This window comes from Rissa tridactyla, chromosome 4 (assembly GCF_028500815.1).
Source record: "Rissa tridactyla isolate bRisTri1 chromosome 4, bRisTri1.patW.cur.20221130, whole genome shotgun sequence".
NCBI lineage: Eukaryota > Metazoa > Chordata > Aves > Charadriiformes > Laridae > Rissa > Rissa tridactyla.
Window position 1 is genome coordinate 71,100,371 of NC_071469.1, and position 19,809 is coordinate 71,120,179.

Here is a 19,809-nt window from a genome sequence, read left to right on the forward strand (position 1 = left end):
AGTCGTGGAAGCTCCCTCCTTAGCCCTGCCAGACCACAAGAAGGCTTTTATATTTATATGAACAGAAAGGAATAGCCAGTTGGGCCGGAAGCACCTGCAAGCCGTAGCATATTACTCAACAGAACTCGACCTGGTCATTCAAGGCACGAACTCCTGCGCTAGGGCTGTTGCAGCAGCAGCTTTCATGGTTGAGAAAGCAAGAAAGGTTGTCCTGGGGCATCTCCTAACGCCGATGGTTCATTCCTGACTTCTTAGTCCTCCTCTCCAGACAGAGTTCACGCCGCTGTGGGTGTGCCATGGTTGGGAAGTACATTGGCTTGTGGCCATAAACCGGGTGGTCATTGGCCCCTTTGGCTGACCTTTCGGTAGCTGCCCCAAGGAACACTCAGCCCCCCTGAGATGTCCCCTGCCTTCGCTGGCCCTGCGGTGCGGGCAGCCGGGCGCCACACTGCAGAGCCGGCTGCATCTCCCCCAGGCTGTCTTGGCTCGTCTGGCTGCCCGGAGGAGGGGATAGCGGGGGTGGCAGCCTGGGGGTGACAGGAGGGACCCCGCAGACCTGGGGGGTGACAGGACAGTGGCCGGTGACAGGCCAGGGGACACCAGGGACACCAGCAGCCAGGGGCAGTGACAGCCCTTTTGTCACAATGCGCTGGGTCCCCTGAGGCGTGGGGGTGGGGCGGTGGGCCGTTGCCCAGTGGCCATAGTGACTGGCCAGGCCTGGCAACACTGTGTGGGAGAGAGGGAGCAGGGACAGAGCTCGGCTCAGCCCGCACCGCTTTCCCCGGCCCCTCGGCGGGCCCTTCCCTGCGCTGCCACCAGCCCAACCCAGCACAGAGGCCGCCACACTTGGTACCGCTGTGGATGCCGTGGCCCCTGGACCACCTGGCCACAACCATGTCGTGCATCCACTACAAGTTCGCTGCCAAGCTGGCGTATGACAGGGTCATCTTCAGCGGCCTGAACATCTGCCTGCGGGACCTCAAGCGCCAGATCATGGCCCGCGAGAAGCTGAAGGCGGCCACCAGCGACTTGCAGATCAGCAACGCCCAGACTGGAGCAGGTGCGTGGGGCGTAGCGCAGGGCCTCGGGGACCCCCCATGATGGCCGCGGCCTGCGGGAGCCATGCTGGGCTCTCTGCGGGTCGCCCCAGGTGGCCCGGGTCCAGCCGGGGCCCGTGTCGTGGGCGTGGGGAGCACCAGGAGGGATGCGGGGCGGGGATGAAGCGGGGCGGGAAGCCATGATGAGATTCGGCCGCCATCGGGAGCTGTGACTTGTGCTGGGGGCCTCGCAGAGTAGGTAGAGGTACATTTTGGGAGTCCCGGATTTTTCTCGTAGTGTTGACTAAAACTGTGAAGAGCTTTTGAAAAAGGTTTAATTTGCTTGAAGGGCTTTGCTGCAGAAGGGTCTCTGAATTTGCCTTCAGTTGCTAATGAACTTCTAGCCTGACGAATGCCAGCAGGCTGAATGGCTGCCTGGCTGATGTCCCTTCTGTAACGGCTGGGTCTGTGTAAAGCAGAGCATTAAACCCAGAACGTTCGACGGCAATAAACTGTGATGGGCCCAGTTGTTGTCACCGGGAGAAAAAATGTTTTGAAATAGGCCAAACACGGAGATCCTGTTATGGCAGTTGAGAAACCGAAAGGAAAGTTTTAGGTGAAACATTGATGCTCATAAATATATTAGCCCCTGAAGTATTACTGTAATATACGTCATAGCATTTTTACAAAGTGTGTTTCTTTGTTTCCATGCGTAATCACAACTCAGTGAAGAAGTATGTGCTTCTTGAAAAGTCCTCTTAGTATGTTGAGACGATAACAGCGCGCTGTTACGTATAGGATTTTGCATTTATAGCTGCAAAAGGATCCTCTGGAGTGCTATGTAATTACAAATTAATATGCGTTCTTACAAATTGGCTGATTTTTTTTCTGTGTTTATGTTGTTCCAGAGTACACAGATGACAACGCCCTGATTGCTAAGAACTCGTCGGTAATTGTGAGAAGAATCCCTGTTGGAGGAGTTAAAGCTGCCGGCAAAACATCTGCCATGTGAGTGTCCATAAAGTGTTGAATTCTTGGCTAGGGGTTTCAACGTGTGAACTTTTTTAATGGCTATTAGTTTACGGAGGCATTCTGCTTGTATCTCTCTCGTTAAAGCTGCAGTAAATGTTTGTCGTCGTGGGGCAGATGTTACCGTATCTGTCCCGAAGTAGGCTGACATTTTTAGGCCTGCTGGGAGATGGGGTTCCAACTCCATCAACGGTAACTTTTAAGAGGATTCTCCTGGGTTTGTCCTTGGGGTTGGCTCTTCTGAGACCCAAGTTGTAGATCCTGTTTCCTCTCCGTGGAGAGCTCCCTTATTATATGCGTTTGCTTTTATTGCTTTTATAGCAACGACAGATAGCCATTGTAGTGTAAACTCATAATTTGTTTCCATCTCAGAGGAGATGCCTTCAGGCACTCCCTAGTAATTCTGGACACGGCAGCCTTGTGCTTATAAACGTGGCCTTGCTTTGGGGGTGAATGTATGTATTGAAATATGTGTGCTTAGTGCTACCTTGTCAATGCATCCTCCGCTTCTGGCTGGCTGGCACCCTCCCCGGGTATTGTCATGCTGCCCCAAAATGAGAGGGTAGATGCTGCTGGCATCAAAGATCAAACAAACACCCGTACGTGGGGATAAGGACAGACCAGCACTGCTGTGCTAATGTTGACAATTAACCAGGCAGGTGAGCTTTCTGTTCCTTCAGCTGGAAACATGGCAGAAACCACTGGGAGAGGGGCCGATGTTTGGGAATGATGAAAGTACGCTGCAATGGTGGAGAGGCCTTTCAAACATGCGTTACTTGCCTTGTAGTATGTTCTTCAAGGTAAATGGATGAAGAAACCACTGTATGGCCAAAGAAACGTGACTTTGGAGGGTTTTATTAGTTGCACTGAGTGCACCAAGAGAGAACAGTTTATGTATGCAAATGAATTTCCATATTCACTAGATTATTTAGAACATAATGTTATGATGTTCAGGTTTTGTGATCTGTTTTCACTGCTTTATGTTTGCTACGAGTGCTTTATTTAAAGTTCTGATCACCTTTATTTCTTTTTCTAGAGGCGGAACTGAGCCACTGAGTGGAACATCAAAAACGGTATGTAAAAACACAATCTCACCCTTTTTTCAACACCCTTAATTCTAAACAAGACATTCTAAGCAAATCCTAAACAAATAGCCTTGTGTTAATTCTGCAAACATTAACTTCATGTATTTTCCAGTAAAACACAGTATATATTGCAAATACAGTGTATCTTATTCAGCGTAGTAAAGACTGAGTAATGCCATCGCTTGCGCAGTTCGAATGTGAATATTGGTATTTGTGCCTCAAATGCATTGTATTTCATATTGAACATGCCAGGCTATTTCCTGTATGACTTTGTGTTGAACAGGTGATATATGATGGTTTTTAGATCATGCTGGTTCAAGGTTTGCACACTGATGTGCTACATCTGTCTGTAGCTAGCCAATATGTATGTTTGTATGGGGGTGTGTGGGGTCTTTGTTTGTTGCAACAAAAAATGTTTAGAGCGTATTTTTTTCCCTTTTCCCATTGTATCACTTAGCTTTTGTTTTTAAGTACTTTTTTGCCTAATGCTTTTTGAAAATGTTTTCAAAAGCCACTGAGAAACCATTATTGCTGAACTTGGTACTGTTTCTTGCTTTTGACTCGGGGGCTCAACAAATACCGATCCCAACACATCCCATACGTTTTGAGGACAGTTCCGATTCCTTTTCATGTCCTTAAATACTTGGGTATTTGTTCCTAAAAACTGTACAATTGAAGTGATACTGTTTGAGCCAAGGCAGAGAGCATCGCCTGTCCCAGCAGGGCTGGGTGCTCTGTAGGAGGTGCCTTGGATCAAATGCCACCAGAAGTACACGTTCCAGCCCTGCCCGTAGACTGCAGTGACCCCTTGGTGTCACTGGGACCTGTTGATTGCTTTTCAGAATTGTAGCTGTGTTTCCTCTGGGGTTTTGCCTTTGGGCTTCTCTTGTGGCTGCTCATCTACTAACCCGTAAGAGCTGTTGTATGGTGAGATGGTAAGGAACGGAGGATGGTGAAGGGTCGGTGGCTCAAAGGCCCAGAAGGCGCTGCCTGGAGCCTGGGCTAGCACTTGTAGATGAGGACAGGCTGGGTTTTTCCTTGGCATGTCGGTACATCCAGACTTCTTTGGAAGGACGTGCTGCACTTGCCCCAGCGTCCCAAAGACAGTCTGCAATGCTCTGGGCAAACCCACTTGTTAAATGAGGGCATGGTTAGGAAGAACCGCTTAAGACAGGGAGGAAGTCTAATGTGTTGGGATTATTAACTTTGGGGGGCATGTATGTATTGAGCTGCCCGCCCTGTAAGGGGGCTTGTTCCCGTCCCCACTGCGCTCCTGTTGCCATGGCCCGTGTTCCAGCTGCAACTGCCGGTGCCTGGTGACGGGCACAACACAGCACTGCTCCCCTGCTCCCCACGCAGCCCTTTGCCCCTGCTCCTGACCCCTCAAACAACACACCCAGCCCTTCCTGGGGCCCAAAACCTCTCTGTGTGTGCTGACATTTAGGAGGCATCATGAAAGCCCTAAAGGAGAGGACACTTGTGCTGCCAGAGGTAGGGCCCCACTCCAGGGAGGTGGGCACCCCCACTGCCCGGGCAGGCTGGAGCAGGCACCGTGGGGATGGAGTGGGGTGGGCACCCTGCTCTGGGGAGCTCGGAGGGCCGGGAGCTTGGCTTGCCCTCTCCCCCCACCCCTGCAAGGCCAGGGGCTGGGAGAAGCCTTTCTGGGCTGCTCATGCTCTGCTGGGATCGGGCCTCCCTGCACCGGGGGACACATCCCCCGGGGAGCCCAGGGTCCCCTGGGCTGGTGCCGGAGGGATGCTCGCTGGGAGCAGCTGGGTGCTGCCCGGAGCCTGAGCTGGTGCCTCCGCTGCCCCTTTCCAGGCTGGAGCCCTGGGAGATGATCCCTGCCTGCGGAGCAGCACTGAGCCCAAAGGCTGCCTGCAAAGAGGAGGGAGCTTCTGGGTGCCCAGGCAGGCACGGGGCTGGGGTCTGGGTCTGGGGGGCTGGGGTCTGTGCCCAGGGTCTCCCTGCGGCGCAGGGAGCAGGGCCGCTCACCCCTGCCCGCTCTGGTGCATTTGTGCATAGCGTGGTGCATTTGTGGGTAAAATCCCTGTCACTTTTCTTAACTTCTGCCTGCAGTACCTTTTTGGATCTGGGTGTTTTCAGGGTTGGATGCTGCTTTCATTTCCCAAAGGTTAAGCCTTTCTTTAGTATACCACCACTTTGAATTTACATTGGGAAAAGGGGCAGCATTTTTCTTGAGGTTTGAAAACGCTGTCAGTCTGCTGCTAAAATCTAGATCAGTAACCCAGGGAAATACTTGACTGGTAGTGGTCTAGGTCTGGATTTGGCACTTGGCTTGAATACGGTGTGAAACTGTGTGTTTCAAAATAGTCCTTGTAGTATAAAACTTACTGTGTGATGGTTTTAGTTTTTCATCGTTATTTGAAGTAGAACTGCTTTTTCTTCACTAGAGTGGTGTGAGGCATTACACTAACCCTGGATCACTGGATCCGATCACTCGAGTTGGAGTTACTTTAACTGACCCGGTGACCCCAGCACTTAATGTAGTGCATTTATGTAAGCCACATTTGTAGTATTTGATCTAATTCCGATGGGTTTTTATTTTTTGAAAAGCATTATTTTTCTTGTTGTTTGCTAGCATGTGTATAAACAGGAATCACATGTTCATAAATAAAGTTACCATTCTTTTCGCCTCGTGTGTTCCCTGCCATGTCTGCATTATATTTCTAAGTAGCATCTTACCACCAGCTAACAGAGGTGTCTCAAAAAAGCCCCCAAAAAACCAAAGGAGGGAGGGCAGAAGCCTCGCATCGCTCTTTACGTGACCTCTCTCTCACTGTAAATCAGCGCAGCCTCAGGTGCTTCTAGTGTTGGAGACACAATTAGCTTTAGTCTGAAACCTACCTCAGGTCTTGGTCAAAAGTGTGGGGATTTTGTTTTGTTTTGTTTGAAATACGCATGTTTCTGGATGTATTTCAAAGCAGAACCTGGATCTTAGCGTGGTAGGAATAAATCACTGGAAAGCTTGCCAATTGTTGCTGTAGAGTAAAGCAGCAAACTTAACATTAGTTAAGATTGTTTTAAACAGGATGCACAAAAGCTTATTCTTTGGCTATTGCTTCATCACCTTGCTCTTACGTTAGCTGTCATTCCACGCTTGCAAATGTGTGCTGCTCTCCTGCTGTTACTACAGCCAAAGCACGGAAGGGGATCCTTTTAGTGTGGCTGTGTCAGTGACTGCAAGGATCTCTGTCGTAGTAAACCCCTTCATTTCAGGAATTTGAGCAGCTTATTCTTTTTCTAGACAAGGTGATGGGTTCTTTTTATTGGCTGATGTTTTGGATTGCTGTTTTTGTTTGGGCTTTGTGGGGTATGGCGAGCTTGGCATTTTTAACCTTCTTGAGCGGAGGGGCAGAGTTCATGTTCCAGGGCCGATGTGCGGGTGCTTTATTTTGACAGGCAGCTACACTCTGTTCCTAGAAGCATAACCATGTGCCTGTATCAATGATGGGAAATTAACCATTAGTTTACAAACTACGCTGAAGATAAGTTTCCCGCAGTGATGGGTCCTTCTCAAATAAATATTTTTTTAAAAACCTTTTCAGCTGAAAATTGACAGCCGCCTTACCCCTTCGACTTTCAAGCAGTTGTGAGCATTTGACAAGGGTCCCTCTCTGAGGTATTCGGGAGCAAGCAGTTCATCTCAAGCCAGTTCGATTCATTTAGTTTCTTCTCATTAACCACACGGGCACTCCTAAGCTCTCATAGTTTTGGACTTTGTTTTGGACAAAGACAAATTACACCGGGTTTGAAACGCCTCTTTCAGTGACGCCCAGAGGGTATAGTGTTACTCTCAGACTAGAGTAGAGGTGAACTATCGCTGTGTTTTGACTGTGGAACTTGAATATGTGTTTCATGTTTTGTGAACAGATTGATGACTCTCCTGCACCTCTTTCTCTGGCCCAGCTTGTGAAGGTAAATATATGTATATATATATAATCTTGTCAAATACTTACCCCTACTCCCTCCCCAAAGAAATCGTTTGCTTTGTATTTTTAACTCTGATGCTGTGGTCTATAGCTGGATAGCTGTTGTAATGTGAACAAAACCTTAATTTAATTTTCAATAACTTAAAGTATTTATTTTAACTTTACAATGCGTGTGTATTTTGATACTATCCTGTAAAGAGCAGTTCCCAGCTTGGGCAGAGAGAAGGGGAGTACCTTATCAGCCTCAACGTAACGTTGCAGGATTACTCATCTTCAAGAGACAAAAAAGAAGCCCTTCAGACGCTGTTTACCATTTTTCATACATCTCGTTAATTTTGTGTTGGAAACGAAAACATTTTTTACAGAAGAATGGAATTGGCTGCAAGGTGTGGACATTTCAGGGGGCTTTGCCACAGCCAAAATAGAAGCGTTTCTGTAACGCGGACACTTGCATGGCTATTTCTGAATTGCCGGTCATTACAGTTACAGATCCATTCTTTGAGAGCTGCACAACTTCATAAATTGTAGTGCATCTACAGTGAGCAACACAACCTAATTTGTTTGCACGCAGACTGTGTAAATTCTGAAAAAGCGCCTAATCATTTATTGGAATCTACCAATGTCTATGTGTGGCGTATTAGCAGATGTGACCTCTGAAACTGTTGTAATACCGTGTTTTGCTCTGGAACTGCTTGCATTTTTTGCTCAACAATGCGTAACTTTGTCTGGGAAAGCCCTAGCAATTGCACCTTGTGAAAAGGCGTAGCGCTAGCCAATTAAAACACCAGTCTTTAAAGTTACAAAGATTATAATAAAGGCGGGAGTTCATTTCCAAGAAAGAGGAATCTTTTCCCGCTGGGAACTTCTTCCCTCTCTCACTGCAGTGTGAGACACGTTTCCTAATGTGTACATTTGTGGGGGGGAATAAAGAAAAACAGAAAGAGTTTGGAAGGTATCCACCAAAAGACAGTGGTCTCCATCAGTGCTGTCCCTAAACGTGTCCTGTCTGTGAAGTTCTGGAACCTCACGTGAAGTTTTACTCTAAAATGTGAAAAACTGTCCAAGTGGGGTACACTTTTAGGCTTTTGAGAGAATTTAAGTATTTCAGAAAAATACGGCAGCTCAAACCTGTTACTTTCTCTGACCTCTTTAGTGCAGACTGGCTTAGCATGGAGGCAATGTGTTATCAGGCTTCTGGTTTGTGATTACGACGTATTAAATGCTGTATTTCAATTTTGGTCTATTCCTAGTAATGTTTTGTGGGTTTTGGACGTGCTTTGTAAACCGTTTGGGTTCCAACAAATGAGTGAAGCGTCTGTAAAGTTTTCTGTAAATGTTAATGGAAATGATTTCAGAGATGTCCCTCTGGATTATGTTACTGTTGAGAAAACACTATGTCTAAGAAACAACCATTTAATAAAATGTAGAAACTAGTTTGTTGCTTTTGTGAATGAATGCATATAAAACCAAAGCCACGAGGGGCTGATCTGAAGGATGGGTACCTGAAGGTCCAAATCATTGACAGTCAGTCCCTTAGACCCGGCTTGTAACTGGGCTTGTGTGTAATAAAAGCGTTTTAAGAAATGCTGCTTAAAGAAATCCAGCGGGCTTCCATAATTTGAAGATCTAGCGGTGCACAAGGCTTATATGACAATTTGTATGTTAAAAGGACACAGTCAACTGGAAAAAACCTGCAGGTTTTCCTTACTGTAGTTAAATCACTTAATATGAAGAAGTTAGTAGGGGGAGTCCAAACACGTGGTTTGGACTGCCGAGAGCACGTGATGGCCAAACTTCTACTGCAAAGAGTCTGTTGTCTTGCTGAGGGATTATAAAAAGCTTGATTCCTTTTAACACTTCTGTGTCTGAAGCTGAATTTCAGCAAGCAGAAAGAGCTTCCCCGACTCTTGAGTTGAGTGTCCTTTTAACGCTGCAGAGCGTAAATACTGATAGTTGCATACCTCTTTCTCCAGTAAACGTACAGTGGCTATCTCCTCCTTCCAGTAGTCTGGAGCTTAAAAATCAGTTGAAGAATACTGGGTAGCGTCATTTTTTCTACACATGGCTTCAGTCCGCTTGGAAGAAAACTGGATTGGTTACACGAGTCTTGATGTGAAGTGCAAACAGAGCCTAAGGTTTTGAGTGCCCAAGAAGTTAACGGGCACATAAACGTCATGTGATGGCGTAAGGACTGCCCAGAACACCTTCAGGACAACAGTATTTTCTATAAGCAGCTGTTTTCATGCAGCCCCAGCTAGCGTTGTGCTGCTCTTTACAGGATGGGGTGAGTGGTCTCGTCTCTGGCTGTGTGGGCGCAAATGTGTTTCTAATGCGTGTGTCAAATGCTTACCTCTTAAACAGACCGACAATCTGGCTGCAGCCAATGCTTCCGAAGAAGACAAAATAAAAGCTATGATGATGCAGTCTTGCCGTGAATACAATCCAATCAAGTAAGTGTCGATAACGTCAAATCTGTTCTTTGAAGATTGTGGACAAATTGTAGAGATGTTTGTTTTAACAAGAGAGACACGTGCATACCTTTTTCTTCTTTTCTCAAAAACCCTTTAGTTACATGACCAAACCCTGGGATACGCCTCCACCATCCTATATATGCTTTCGTTGCGGAAAACCTGGCCACTACATAAAGAACTGCCCAACGAATGGGGTAAGAGTGCAGGGGACTTCTGGTGTTACTTCGCTTTTCCTTTTTCACCTGGCAATTACATAACAAATACAAGAACACTCAGATTAGGCATTGTTTCTCGTGGGGTGAAATCCAGAGGTTATAGGGCAATGTTGCAAACCCCTTCAAAATTCAAGGGAAACCTGGAATTTAAAAGGTAAAATGTTCTTTTTTCTTGGTCGTAGCTATTAAATATGTCCATAGATCTTTCTCTGTGAACTGTCATGCGTATTTTTATGTATTTCAATACTATTAAAAATCTTTCTGGTTTTAACGCTTTTTAATGACAGTTCACAGTGTTTAGAATTCCGTATAAAAGGAAGATGTTTCTCTTGACCCCACCTATTGAATATTTGTGTGTTTTAATGACACAAGTCTCTGGTTGAGTATTCACGCCATCTAACTTTAGTCGCCGAATGCATATGCAACCTTCGTACATATCGATGGTGAACTAAGTTTCTCCAGTGACTGGTTCAGAGCCCTGAATGGGGCTCTCCCTCTGCATTGCGCTGTGGAGGAGGAGTGGGTTTGTGCCTCTCCTCTGAGTGGATGGTGAGCTAAGCCATATGTAATCCTTGCGGAAGCTGAAGTTTAGCAAAAGAATGTCCACGGAGTTCAAAATGCTGCTCAAGTCCTTGAAACATCCTGGCTATATTTCTGTAGGAAAACAAGTATTTTTGGTCGAGTAACCCTTAGGCTAGGTAGAAGGAGAGAATTAAGGGCTTTTGCTGCTTAAATTAATCATCAAAGTGTCATTTTAAGTGTGGGTCTTAAGACGAGCTATGTCTGCATTCCTTTTCTTAACAGGACAAAAATGTTGAGCCTGTTGCCAGAATTAAGAAAAGCACGGGCATTCCAAGGAGTTTCATGATGGAGGTGAAAGATCCCAATACAAAGGGTGCTATGCTGACAAAGAGCGGAACATATGCAATACCAATTATTAATGCGTAAGTATGGAACTAGTTGGGCTGACCAAAAGGTGAAGGAGAGAAACCATGCGTAAATGTCTGAGTGGCAATGCAGCCAAGTTGGCCGGCATCTGTAACCACGGGGGAGGAAGCATTGTCATTGTATGTTAACCTCAAAATCCGTGATGCTTTCTCGTACTAAAATAGGGCGGTCCTACTGTTCATGCCCCGGGAACTCCAGAGCTTGGAAAAGTTTTCCCGTACCCATTGTTAAATTTTTCCTTCCTCACCCGGCCCTCCAGGGAAGCTTATGCTAGCGGAAAGAAGGAGAAGCCTCCCTTCTTACCAGCGGAGCCGTCCTCCTCCTCCTCCTCCTCCGAAGACCCTGTTCCAGATGAGTTGTTATGTCTCATTTGTAAAGAGATAATGACTGATGCGGCCGTTATTCCCTGCTGTGGAAACAGTTATTGTGATGAATGTAAGTGTTACTCCCCGGTTCGTTCACTCCAAACACCACATCTGATTTTCTGAAAGCAGAAACAGGAGATGACAAAATGTCTTTGTTACCAGTTCTATTCCATACTTGAGTGTCCACTGAATAGGAAAGGACTCTTCTCGTATAAAGGAAAAAAAAAGGCAGAAAGCTTTTTTCCTTTTTTACGTATCTTGTTAAATCCTCTTTACATGCGGAAGGACAAGCGTGAGAAGAGTGCACAGCTGCGCAGGTGATTACAGTATTAGATATTGAATGCATTTAGTTTTTCTCACAGCCCTTTCCCTCACACAAAATGGTATAGCCAACTCTGGTCGGCTCAGTATAGCCAACCTTACTGTGGTCTGCCACAAACCGATAGTTAGGCATTTAATCCACATTCTTCTCCACGGGAGAGCTGGTTAAAACCTTCGCAACTCAGTCCTTCTGATGTTCTTTTGAGGTGCGTTTTATTCATTAACCTGGAGGGTGGTGACTTCTCACTGTACTAGAGAGTGGAAAAAAGGACAGTCAAAACATCCAGACGCAGCCGTCTTCAAATGTTACGTTAGTGAAATATCAAAACCGCACAGTTATTTGCTGCATCCTAGAAATGATTTCCATGGTTGAACATTTATAGCTTCATGCTCTCAATTCAAGACCATATTCACTCATTAATCATATATCTCTTTTTATGATTGATTGGAGCCTCCAAAATTTCCTTTTGTTGGCTAAACCTACTTTGATGATTCTAATTACGCACAGGCATTAGAACAACATTGCTGGAGTCTGAGGAACACACGTGCCCAACGTGTCATCAGACAGACGTTTCCCCTGATGCTTTAATTGCCAACATGTTCCTACGCAAGGTAACAGGATGACTTTTACGTAAACTGTAAGACAAGTCTATTTGTAAAAAGCCAAAAGGGAAGAAAATATTAGTTTACATCTCCTCAAAACCTGCTAAATTAAATCGGCTACATTTACTTTTCAAATCCATTATCTGTTGCTGGAGAAGCTGACAACTCTTTAGAGACAGTGGGGCAAATTCAGGTCGCGCTTTTGTTTAACGTGATTGCCTTACTGTCAAATTCGGTGTTAACACTGAAGTATTTTAGATACAGGTACTCTGAGTGACCAGTTGTTACTCTCAGTGTTTAAGGCGATGTGTGCATGTATTTGTGTGTTGATTCATTTTAGGATTGACAGCATTTACAGGACTACACAAGTAATTTTACTCTGTGGAGGCTTTTGTTCATGTATCTACTGAAGTTTCATATTACCTTGTGGTAAATGTTTTTCTGCCTCTAGGCTGTGAACAGCTTCAGCAATGGAAGTGGCTACACAAAAGGGCTCCACCAGACGATTCAGCAGCAGCAGCAGCAGCCGCCACCACCTCCACCAGCACTCATGACTATGACTGTTGCACCTCCTGGACCTTTTCAGTAAGTAAATCTGTAGATCAACATGAACATAAAAGACACCAGGATGCCAAAGTTAGATTCTTCTCCTTGAGCTGCGCTGCCAGCCATTTACGTCTCATTAGTGACAGTTTCAGATAACTGCGGAAGTTCTGTTTAGTGAAAGTCCTCACTTTGAAAGAGGACACTTTGAAAAGTCGGAAGTGTGCCTCCTGCAAGAATGTTCTCAGAAGTATTGCTTGTTTGGGTCCCGTATCAGTCATTCCGTACAGGCTTAGCCTGAGAGAGGAACGCTTTTTCCCCAGGAGCCCTTTCATTTGAAGGGGCTAGCAATTCCTAAAGAAACCATTTTGTTATGGCAAACCTTCTTGAGTGGGTTAATTTCTCTTTAGTACCGAGGAAATAATATTTCCATGAAAAGTGTAAAAGCACAATCCTGGGTAAAATAGGCCAGGTGTTTTCACAGTACTTCTTTCTACAGTATTTCTATAATCAATATTACGATAAGTCAGAGTCATCCTCAGTAATACACAGCATAGTCAGTGACGCGTACAGATTGGATAATAAACACTGAAACACTGTAAATGTGAAATATTTACAGACATGACAGTAGCCCTTCAAAAGACTGTTTGAACAATAAAAATTTGGGGTTTTTTTTGTAGCAATGCTGATAGTGTTATACCTCCTGCTGCTCTGGTGACTGCTGCTGAACCTTCTGCATCTCCCTGGCTGTCGGTCAGCAGTTTGTTGAAAGAGAAGGTAAGTTGTATTTCAACATATGCAGTGATTCTTGCATTTAGTAGAGCTTCTTTTCCAACCGTCTGCATTTACTCACAAGGCCTGTCAGGTTCCTGTACGAAGACAACCAGCATTACCAAGTCTTCCGGGCCCCCAAGGACAATCAGTGCCCACAACTGGTAAGTAACTATAACTTCAGAAATTCTGTAAAGAAATGGCCTTCAGATACACTGAATGGGATTTTTCTCTTTGTCCTCTCCCGACTCCAAAAGGTCGTCATCCAACGAGAGCCAGTACACCTCGCTCAGCAGGTGGCAGACCAGGCTGGGAACTGTAAGTATTCCACAGCAATTCAATCTATTACTGCTTGTAACGAGGCCATAACACGTACCTTATACAACAGCTGATTTACAATGAAGAAAGAATGCACAGATAGCTGTGGAGAATACAAGTGGTAATTAATGTTTAAACGGCTTAATTTGAATTGGCTTTGACGGAGGGAGTCTGTGCTTGCGGTGAGATTATTTAACATAAAACCCCGGTACATGATTGAAAAGAGGACTCTGAGAAACGACGTTTTTTTGAGGACACTATAGTTACATATAAAAATGAAACAGAATCAAAGGATCGGATGGAAAGCCACGCTTTTGATTGCTGGCTGAACAGAGCTGAAAAAATTGATTTCCTGATAGAAACCAGACTCCAACATTCTCTTTTTTTTTTTTTTGACAACTTAGTTGATACTGATTGAGCACATGATTGGAAAAGTCAGTGCTGTTAGTTTCTGACAATTTTGAATTTCTTCAATATAGTCATCTCCAACAGCCAAGCTGCTTTCTCTCAGAGGGAGAGAGAGGAGCCTGCCTTATCTATTGTCGCAGTGTCAAGCTCGTCCTTCCTTTTGGTATAAATTTGTTCTAGGTAGATTGTAAGGGTGCATTGTGTTTCTAAAATCTTAAGATAAATAAATAACAGAAACCAGGATCCATCCCACAGATTGTCTGAAATCTGAAATTCAGTAAGGAAGAAAATAACAGTTCAGGGACAAGAACAGGCCAAATATGTCATCAACAACGTGGGAAGCATTAAGCGTATCAAGGAGTGGCAGAGGAGCGGTGGGCACTCGGCACACGGGAGATGGGAGTCTCTTTTCAGCATGGGCAGCCTCCATGCACAGTCGCAAAGCTGAGTATGAGGAGAGAAGACTGAGGGACGTGCCGGGGATGAGGATGTGGAGGGCAAGTGTGAAGATCAAGAAATGAGTGTCATCTCAAATGAACAGAAAGCAGGGAGAAAAATGCTCGCCACCACGCTCCCGCTTTGTTCTCTTTCCTCTTTAAAATCAGGGCAGAGTCCGTAAGGGAGAAGCAGATTGTGTAGAAGAATGAGGAGGAGTTCCACTCCATCCTTCTGTCATTGGATGGACTGGATGATTCAAGGGATTAGCAGCGATGGGGGTTTCATATGTAGGGTACTAGCTCACATATGGCAGAGGCTACAGCAGACGGACCGTTAGAATTGGGCAGCAGTTGTTAAGGAGCAGGTGTGTCTCTTCCTAAAGGGGAGGAATGATGCTAATGAACATATGCAGAATAATGTGAAATGGTTCTTTAAAAACTAATAAAAGCAAAACTTGTGAAGAAAAAGCTCAGGGTAGCTCATGTCTTCTGTCCCCAAAAATCACATGGGCAGGAGTCTGAACAGCTCTGTTAGTAACGCTGCCAGTAGCTTTCCTAGAGTAATGGCAATGGGTTGTAGTACTAGAGGCTGAGTTCAGAAGCCGTCACTATCCTTGGTTAGAGCTATGATGTGGAAAATTTTGCTAGGCCATGTGGCTAGAAGTGTCCTGTATGTAGAATTGCTGTACAATCCGTATTTTGCTGTATTTTGCATCCTGTACAAATTGCCAAATCAGTAGTGAAGTTAAATGGACTGAGCGGGCATTTTAAAATGGAGCTTTACTGTCTTCAGGCTGAATCGTGTCTTCTTGATGTTTGATAGTGCACTGTAGCCATTAAGACTTGCTCTTTTTGCGTCTTACTGCACCAAAAAGGGTTTGCACTGCATGTCGTGCCTGAGTAGTGAAACACGTGTGCCTTTGCGGACCAGCAGAAGCCAGTATAGGCCACCTTCAGTCAATCAAGAGCTGTGGCAGTTCATGTGACAGAAATGGCGGATATAAACTTACCCTTCCTCTATGCTTTTACACTATCAAAGCAGCAGGTGTTCTCTCTTGTAAGCAGAAACTTTTACATGTTATCACGTTCTCCAATTTGCAGTAGCGTTATGTCAGCAGCTGAAAGCAGCTTTGACATAAGCATATGGAGAGGGGAAAAACCCCCAAACAACTAATTTTGGGAGGAAAAAAATCAACCAGGAGAGTGACTGTTTTGAATTAACTTCATTTATGGTTTTTGTGTTGTTTTTTTTTCTAAGGTCCAAGTCTCCCTATAGTGCTTCATTTTACTCTAGAAGTTCGTGTACCCACTCCAAGTCAAGATCAGGTTCTTCCCGCTCTGGCTCCTACTCTCGATCATTTAGGCGTTCCCCTTCTCGTTCCTTCTCGCGATCACCACCCTATCCAAGAAGAGGCAAAGGGAAGAGTCGTAACTATCGCTCTAGGTCAAGGTCTCCAGCGTTTCGAGGCCAGTCTCCCACTAAACGGACTATACCTCGAGGGGATGGAGAAAGGCAGTACTTTAAGAGATACCGAGAAGTTCCCCCGTATGATATGAAAGCTTACCATGGCAGATCTGTTGACCTGAGAGGTCGCTTTGAAAAGGAGAGATACAGAGAATGGGAACGGAACTATAGAGAATGGTACGAAAAGTTTTACAAGGGCTTTGCTGCTGGCGCTCAACCTCGACCAGCAGTAAATAGAGAGAGCATTTCTCCAGATAGGTCTGGTCCACCTGGGACCAGACGAGAGAATTTGCCATATGCTCGGGGACGCAGGGAAGACTCTCCTGGTGGGCAAAGCCACAGAAGTCATAATAGAGATGGACGTGACCCTGAAAAACCTTCTGGAAGAGAGCGCCACGGCATGAAAGATCCACCACAATCAAATGAGAAGGACATGGAATATCCGCTGGAAGATGGCAAAGGAAATGAATGTAAAAAACACCAGAAGAGAAGAAAAGGGGATGAGAATAAAGGATTTCCCAATGCTGAGTTTGGGACAAAACTCAAACACAAGAAGAAAAAAATCGAAGAAGAGCAAAGAGAAGGATGACTAAAAAGTGAAATCTGTCACTCCACGGAACGACAGATAATGAAAAAAAGAATGAATTCTTAAGTCATCTGTATCAAATTTTCTTAAAATGTGAACGAATTCAAGTGTTGCAAGTAACGGCATGAAGGCGACTGTGCTGCCCTTGAAATATTGCAGCTGGATCTTTACATTGGAGCTTTATAGAAGTGAACATTTTGTTCAGAATTGTGAGTTGTGACAATGCAACGTGAAAGGTTTTGCTGGGGCATCTTAGTTTTAACCACCGTTCATTACTTTGGGTGGAGTTTCAGGTACTGTGAACCTCTTCATGGTTGAGTATGTTTTTTAATTGCCTGCCAGAAGCAGCTGTTACAACCGATTATGAAATATCAGCAGAATGATTTGCAGAATACGCAGAGCCCTGATACGTCACTTTTTGATTACAATAAAATGTTTTCAGTAAACCGTCCAACGTGGTGAGATTTCCAGTGAGAGTGGGAGATTAGCCGAGAAAAGACTAGCGACAGAAAAACGCCAGCAGTAAAAGCTTGCTGGTAGCTTACATGTGTGCAAAATAACACAGCAACGCATTTGGTTTTGAAAAGACTGGTAGGACTTTAAATCTTTTGAACTGGCGCAACGTGGGGAGGTATTGCTGAGAGGTGCACGTTTTTCACGTGCCAAGTGGACTTGGTTTTATATTGTAAAAGGTAGCATATGGCCCCAAACGTACAGCCAGTATTAACAGCTGGGACTGACTGTTTTAAAATACTGTTACGTGTGAAGCTGTCACATTTCAACATTGTTCTAGTTTGTTTAGAAAGCTGTTGTCATTTGCCAGCAAACATTTACACACATGCTTTAAGATGCCCTGTAATCTGTATTTCCTCTCATAACTCTGCTGATCCCCAGGATGCTTGTGTTTTTGAAACAGAACCTTCAGTAGTAGCATTTTCACATGGTGGTGCCATGACACAGACCTAACCCTTCCATTAATAGTGGGGTTCAGCAGATGAGTTTGGCAGAAGAAGAAAGCCCACTAGAAAGTCAGGCTTCTGCTTTAAACTGCTTTGAACAGTGACAATCTAGAAGGCATAAATTTAATTAGCGGGATCTTTTTAAGACAGACGTAATTTAAAAAAAAAAAAAAAAAAAAAAAAGAAGTGGCAGTGGTGGGTGTTGCTCCACTGCCAGAAAGCCAGCACGGTAGGAAATACTTCTCGTTGTGCATTAAGGGCATAACATCACGGTAACGGTTGAATTCAGTAGGGAAAGCCCTTGACTGTTTGGCTGTTGGGATTTGCCCCAAAGGAGTTCTGTTTGGAAGTACGATAAATTAAAGCAGCATTTTAGGGCTTCCCATTCGCAGAGACTATTTTGTTCAAAAAGTGTCATAGTTTATAGGTACTGTTACTGGGGTATTTAGGACTATACAGGAATAGCGAATAGTAAATAGTAAATAGTACTAGGGATAATCCATCTTGCTTTGCAGTGGGGGTGACTATCACATTTTAAATATTGGGTTAGAGACTGGGCATCCTCTACTTCTCAGGGTTAAAACAAGAACAAACCAGAATTAGTCCTGGATTTCAGTTCCTGTAGTTTGTGCCTTCTCGTGTCAGGGCGTTCCTGGTGGATTTCAGGTGTTTTCTGCACAAGGCAAAGCAGGCTTTCCAGTTCAGCGACTCAAATTTTGACTTCCCAGAATCAAAAAGCACCGGTCCATCCTAGTCGTTCAGCGTGCTCACCCGGCATTTCCTATGTATGCTCCAGGGAACTCGTATCACCAAAGCCAACTCCAGATGTGTGAGAATTTCAGGCAGCTCCGACTCTCCCTTTGCATGGTCTGTGCTCGTGATGATGAGGCCACTGAAAACCAAAGACTTCTTTCTCACCAGTCCCTGTGAACATACTTTGGCCTAATGAGAGACTGAAAATTTAGGACTCGGTGAAATGGGATTCTTATAAGAGTTGGAATGTGTGAAGTATGCCTTATTATCAAGGTTCAGAATACTTAGTAATTGCATGGAAGTAAAATTTTGGACGTTTCTTTATGGAATAGCTCCATAAAACCAGGCAGAATCCCCTATTGTTATATCACCTTGTGCCGAAAAAGCTGTAGTCGAAGCCTGTCAAGCTCAGTTAAACTCTCCTCTCTTTTCAGAGCACTGTAGCAGCATTCCAGGTGATTTTTCAGTCTCCTGTGAATTTAGTTTACTCTGCATGTGGAGTTTCTTATGATTACTTTTTTCCAGGCTTTCTGAGCTGCAGAACACCTGGAATGCAGCTATGCTCCGGCCTGAGTAGTTAATTTTTACTACATGCGTGTTTAGAAGTCTCCTGACCGAACTTCTGAAGTTCTTAGGCAGTGCCGACAGCAGTGTGAAGGGAGGTATGCGAGCAGGGCGCTCTGGGTGAGGGTAAATGCTGGAACACGTCTGACTCCAGGCGGTGAAATACAGTTCAGGTGGTGAAACCGCAGTGAAGGAAAGCACGCTTACAGAGAGTTCAGGTGGTGAAACCACAGTGAAGGAAAGCACGCTTACAGAGCAAAATCAGTTTGGACTGTTCAGACATAAGAAACAGATGTTGACTCAGTGACTAAATTTAGTATGTTCCTTCTGGAACAATACTGCTTGGTCATCTGCTAGAGGTTAAGTGTGGTCCGTTCCATGGAAATGATCACAGATCCCACGGTCTGTCTTCAGAAAACCCTTGGACCAAGATACCTCATCTCCCCTCTTCAGGTGAGGCGGAACGGGTCTGAGCGGTTTGAACACACCGACACGTGGCAACTCTTCAGCTGGAAAAGCTCAGGCAGAGACGTAGGTGGTTGGAAAATCTAAGTGGAAATGACCAAACAGAAAGCTCCCCCAAAGTGGGTGACAGACTCGGCGGTTATCATCCACAGCTCTGAAAAAAAGAACTGTGTGAAGAAGACAAAGGCATAAGGCACAGGATAATGTCGTGCATGGCTAGAGGTAAAATCAAGAAACCTAGGACACGAAATGAATTTTAGTTAGAGCCCCTAATAATTGTTTTGCATTTTAAAAGTAAAGGCCAGGAAGGAAAAGCTTATATCTATTGCCTAACGAGAGAGAAGAAATAACGGTTGGAACAGTAGCGGCAAATACATTTTTCCTTAGTCTTCACCAGAAAAGGTTGATTGTAACCAGCTTCAGGGAAATTTAGGTCAGTAAAATACCAGGATCATGGGCCAGAGAAAAGAGTATGTTAAACAATGTTTCGGATAAAACAACTGCTTGGGTAGT

The 19,809-nt window shown here is 44.9% G+C and overlaps 1 protein-coding gene across 1 annotated transcript; it reads left to right on the forward strand.

Moving 5' to 3' along the window:
- The first annotated feature begins 894 nt into the window (after window positions 1–894).
- On the forward strand, window positions 895–16,558 carry LOC128908648 (E3 ubiquitin-protein ligase RBBP6-like). The gene is made up of 13 exons (XM_054199296.1): window positions 895–1,060; window positions 1,946–2,045; window positions 3,103–3,154; window positions 7,046–7,090; window positions 9,466–9,554; window positions 9,673–9,769; window positions 10,595–10,734; window positions 10,998–11,173; window positions 11,933–12,036; window positions 12,479–12,612; window positions 13,251–13,347; window positions 13,450–13,505; window positions 15,763–16,558. Exons 1-13 carry the CDS (start codon window positions 895–897, stop codon window positions 16,556–16,558), a joined length of 2,052 nt encoding a protein of 683 aa, XP_054055271.1.
- The last annotated feature ends 3,251 nt before the right edge of the window (window positions 16,559–19,809 follow it).

What these genes read in the sequence shown, in the direction of transcription:
- LOC128908648 (XM_054199296.1), top strand. Translation starts at nt 895, where the DNA reads ATGTCGTGCATCCACTACAAGTTCGCTGCCAAGCTGGCGTATGACAGG. An exon ending in CTCTGGCCCAGCTTGTGAAG is followed by an intron (nt 7,091 to 9,465) that starts GTAAATATATGT and finishes CCTCTTAAACAG; the next exon opens with ACCGACAATCTGGCTGCAGC. An exon ending in CCAACATGTTCCTACGCAAG is followed by an intron (nt 12,037 to 12,478) that starts GTAACAGGATGA and finishes TTCTGCCTCTAG; the next exon opens with GCTGTGAACAGCTTCAGCAA.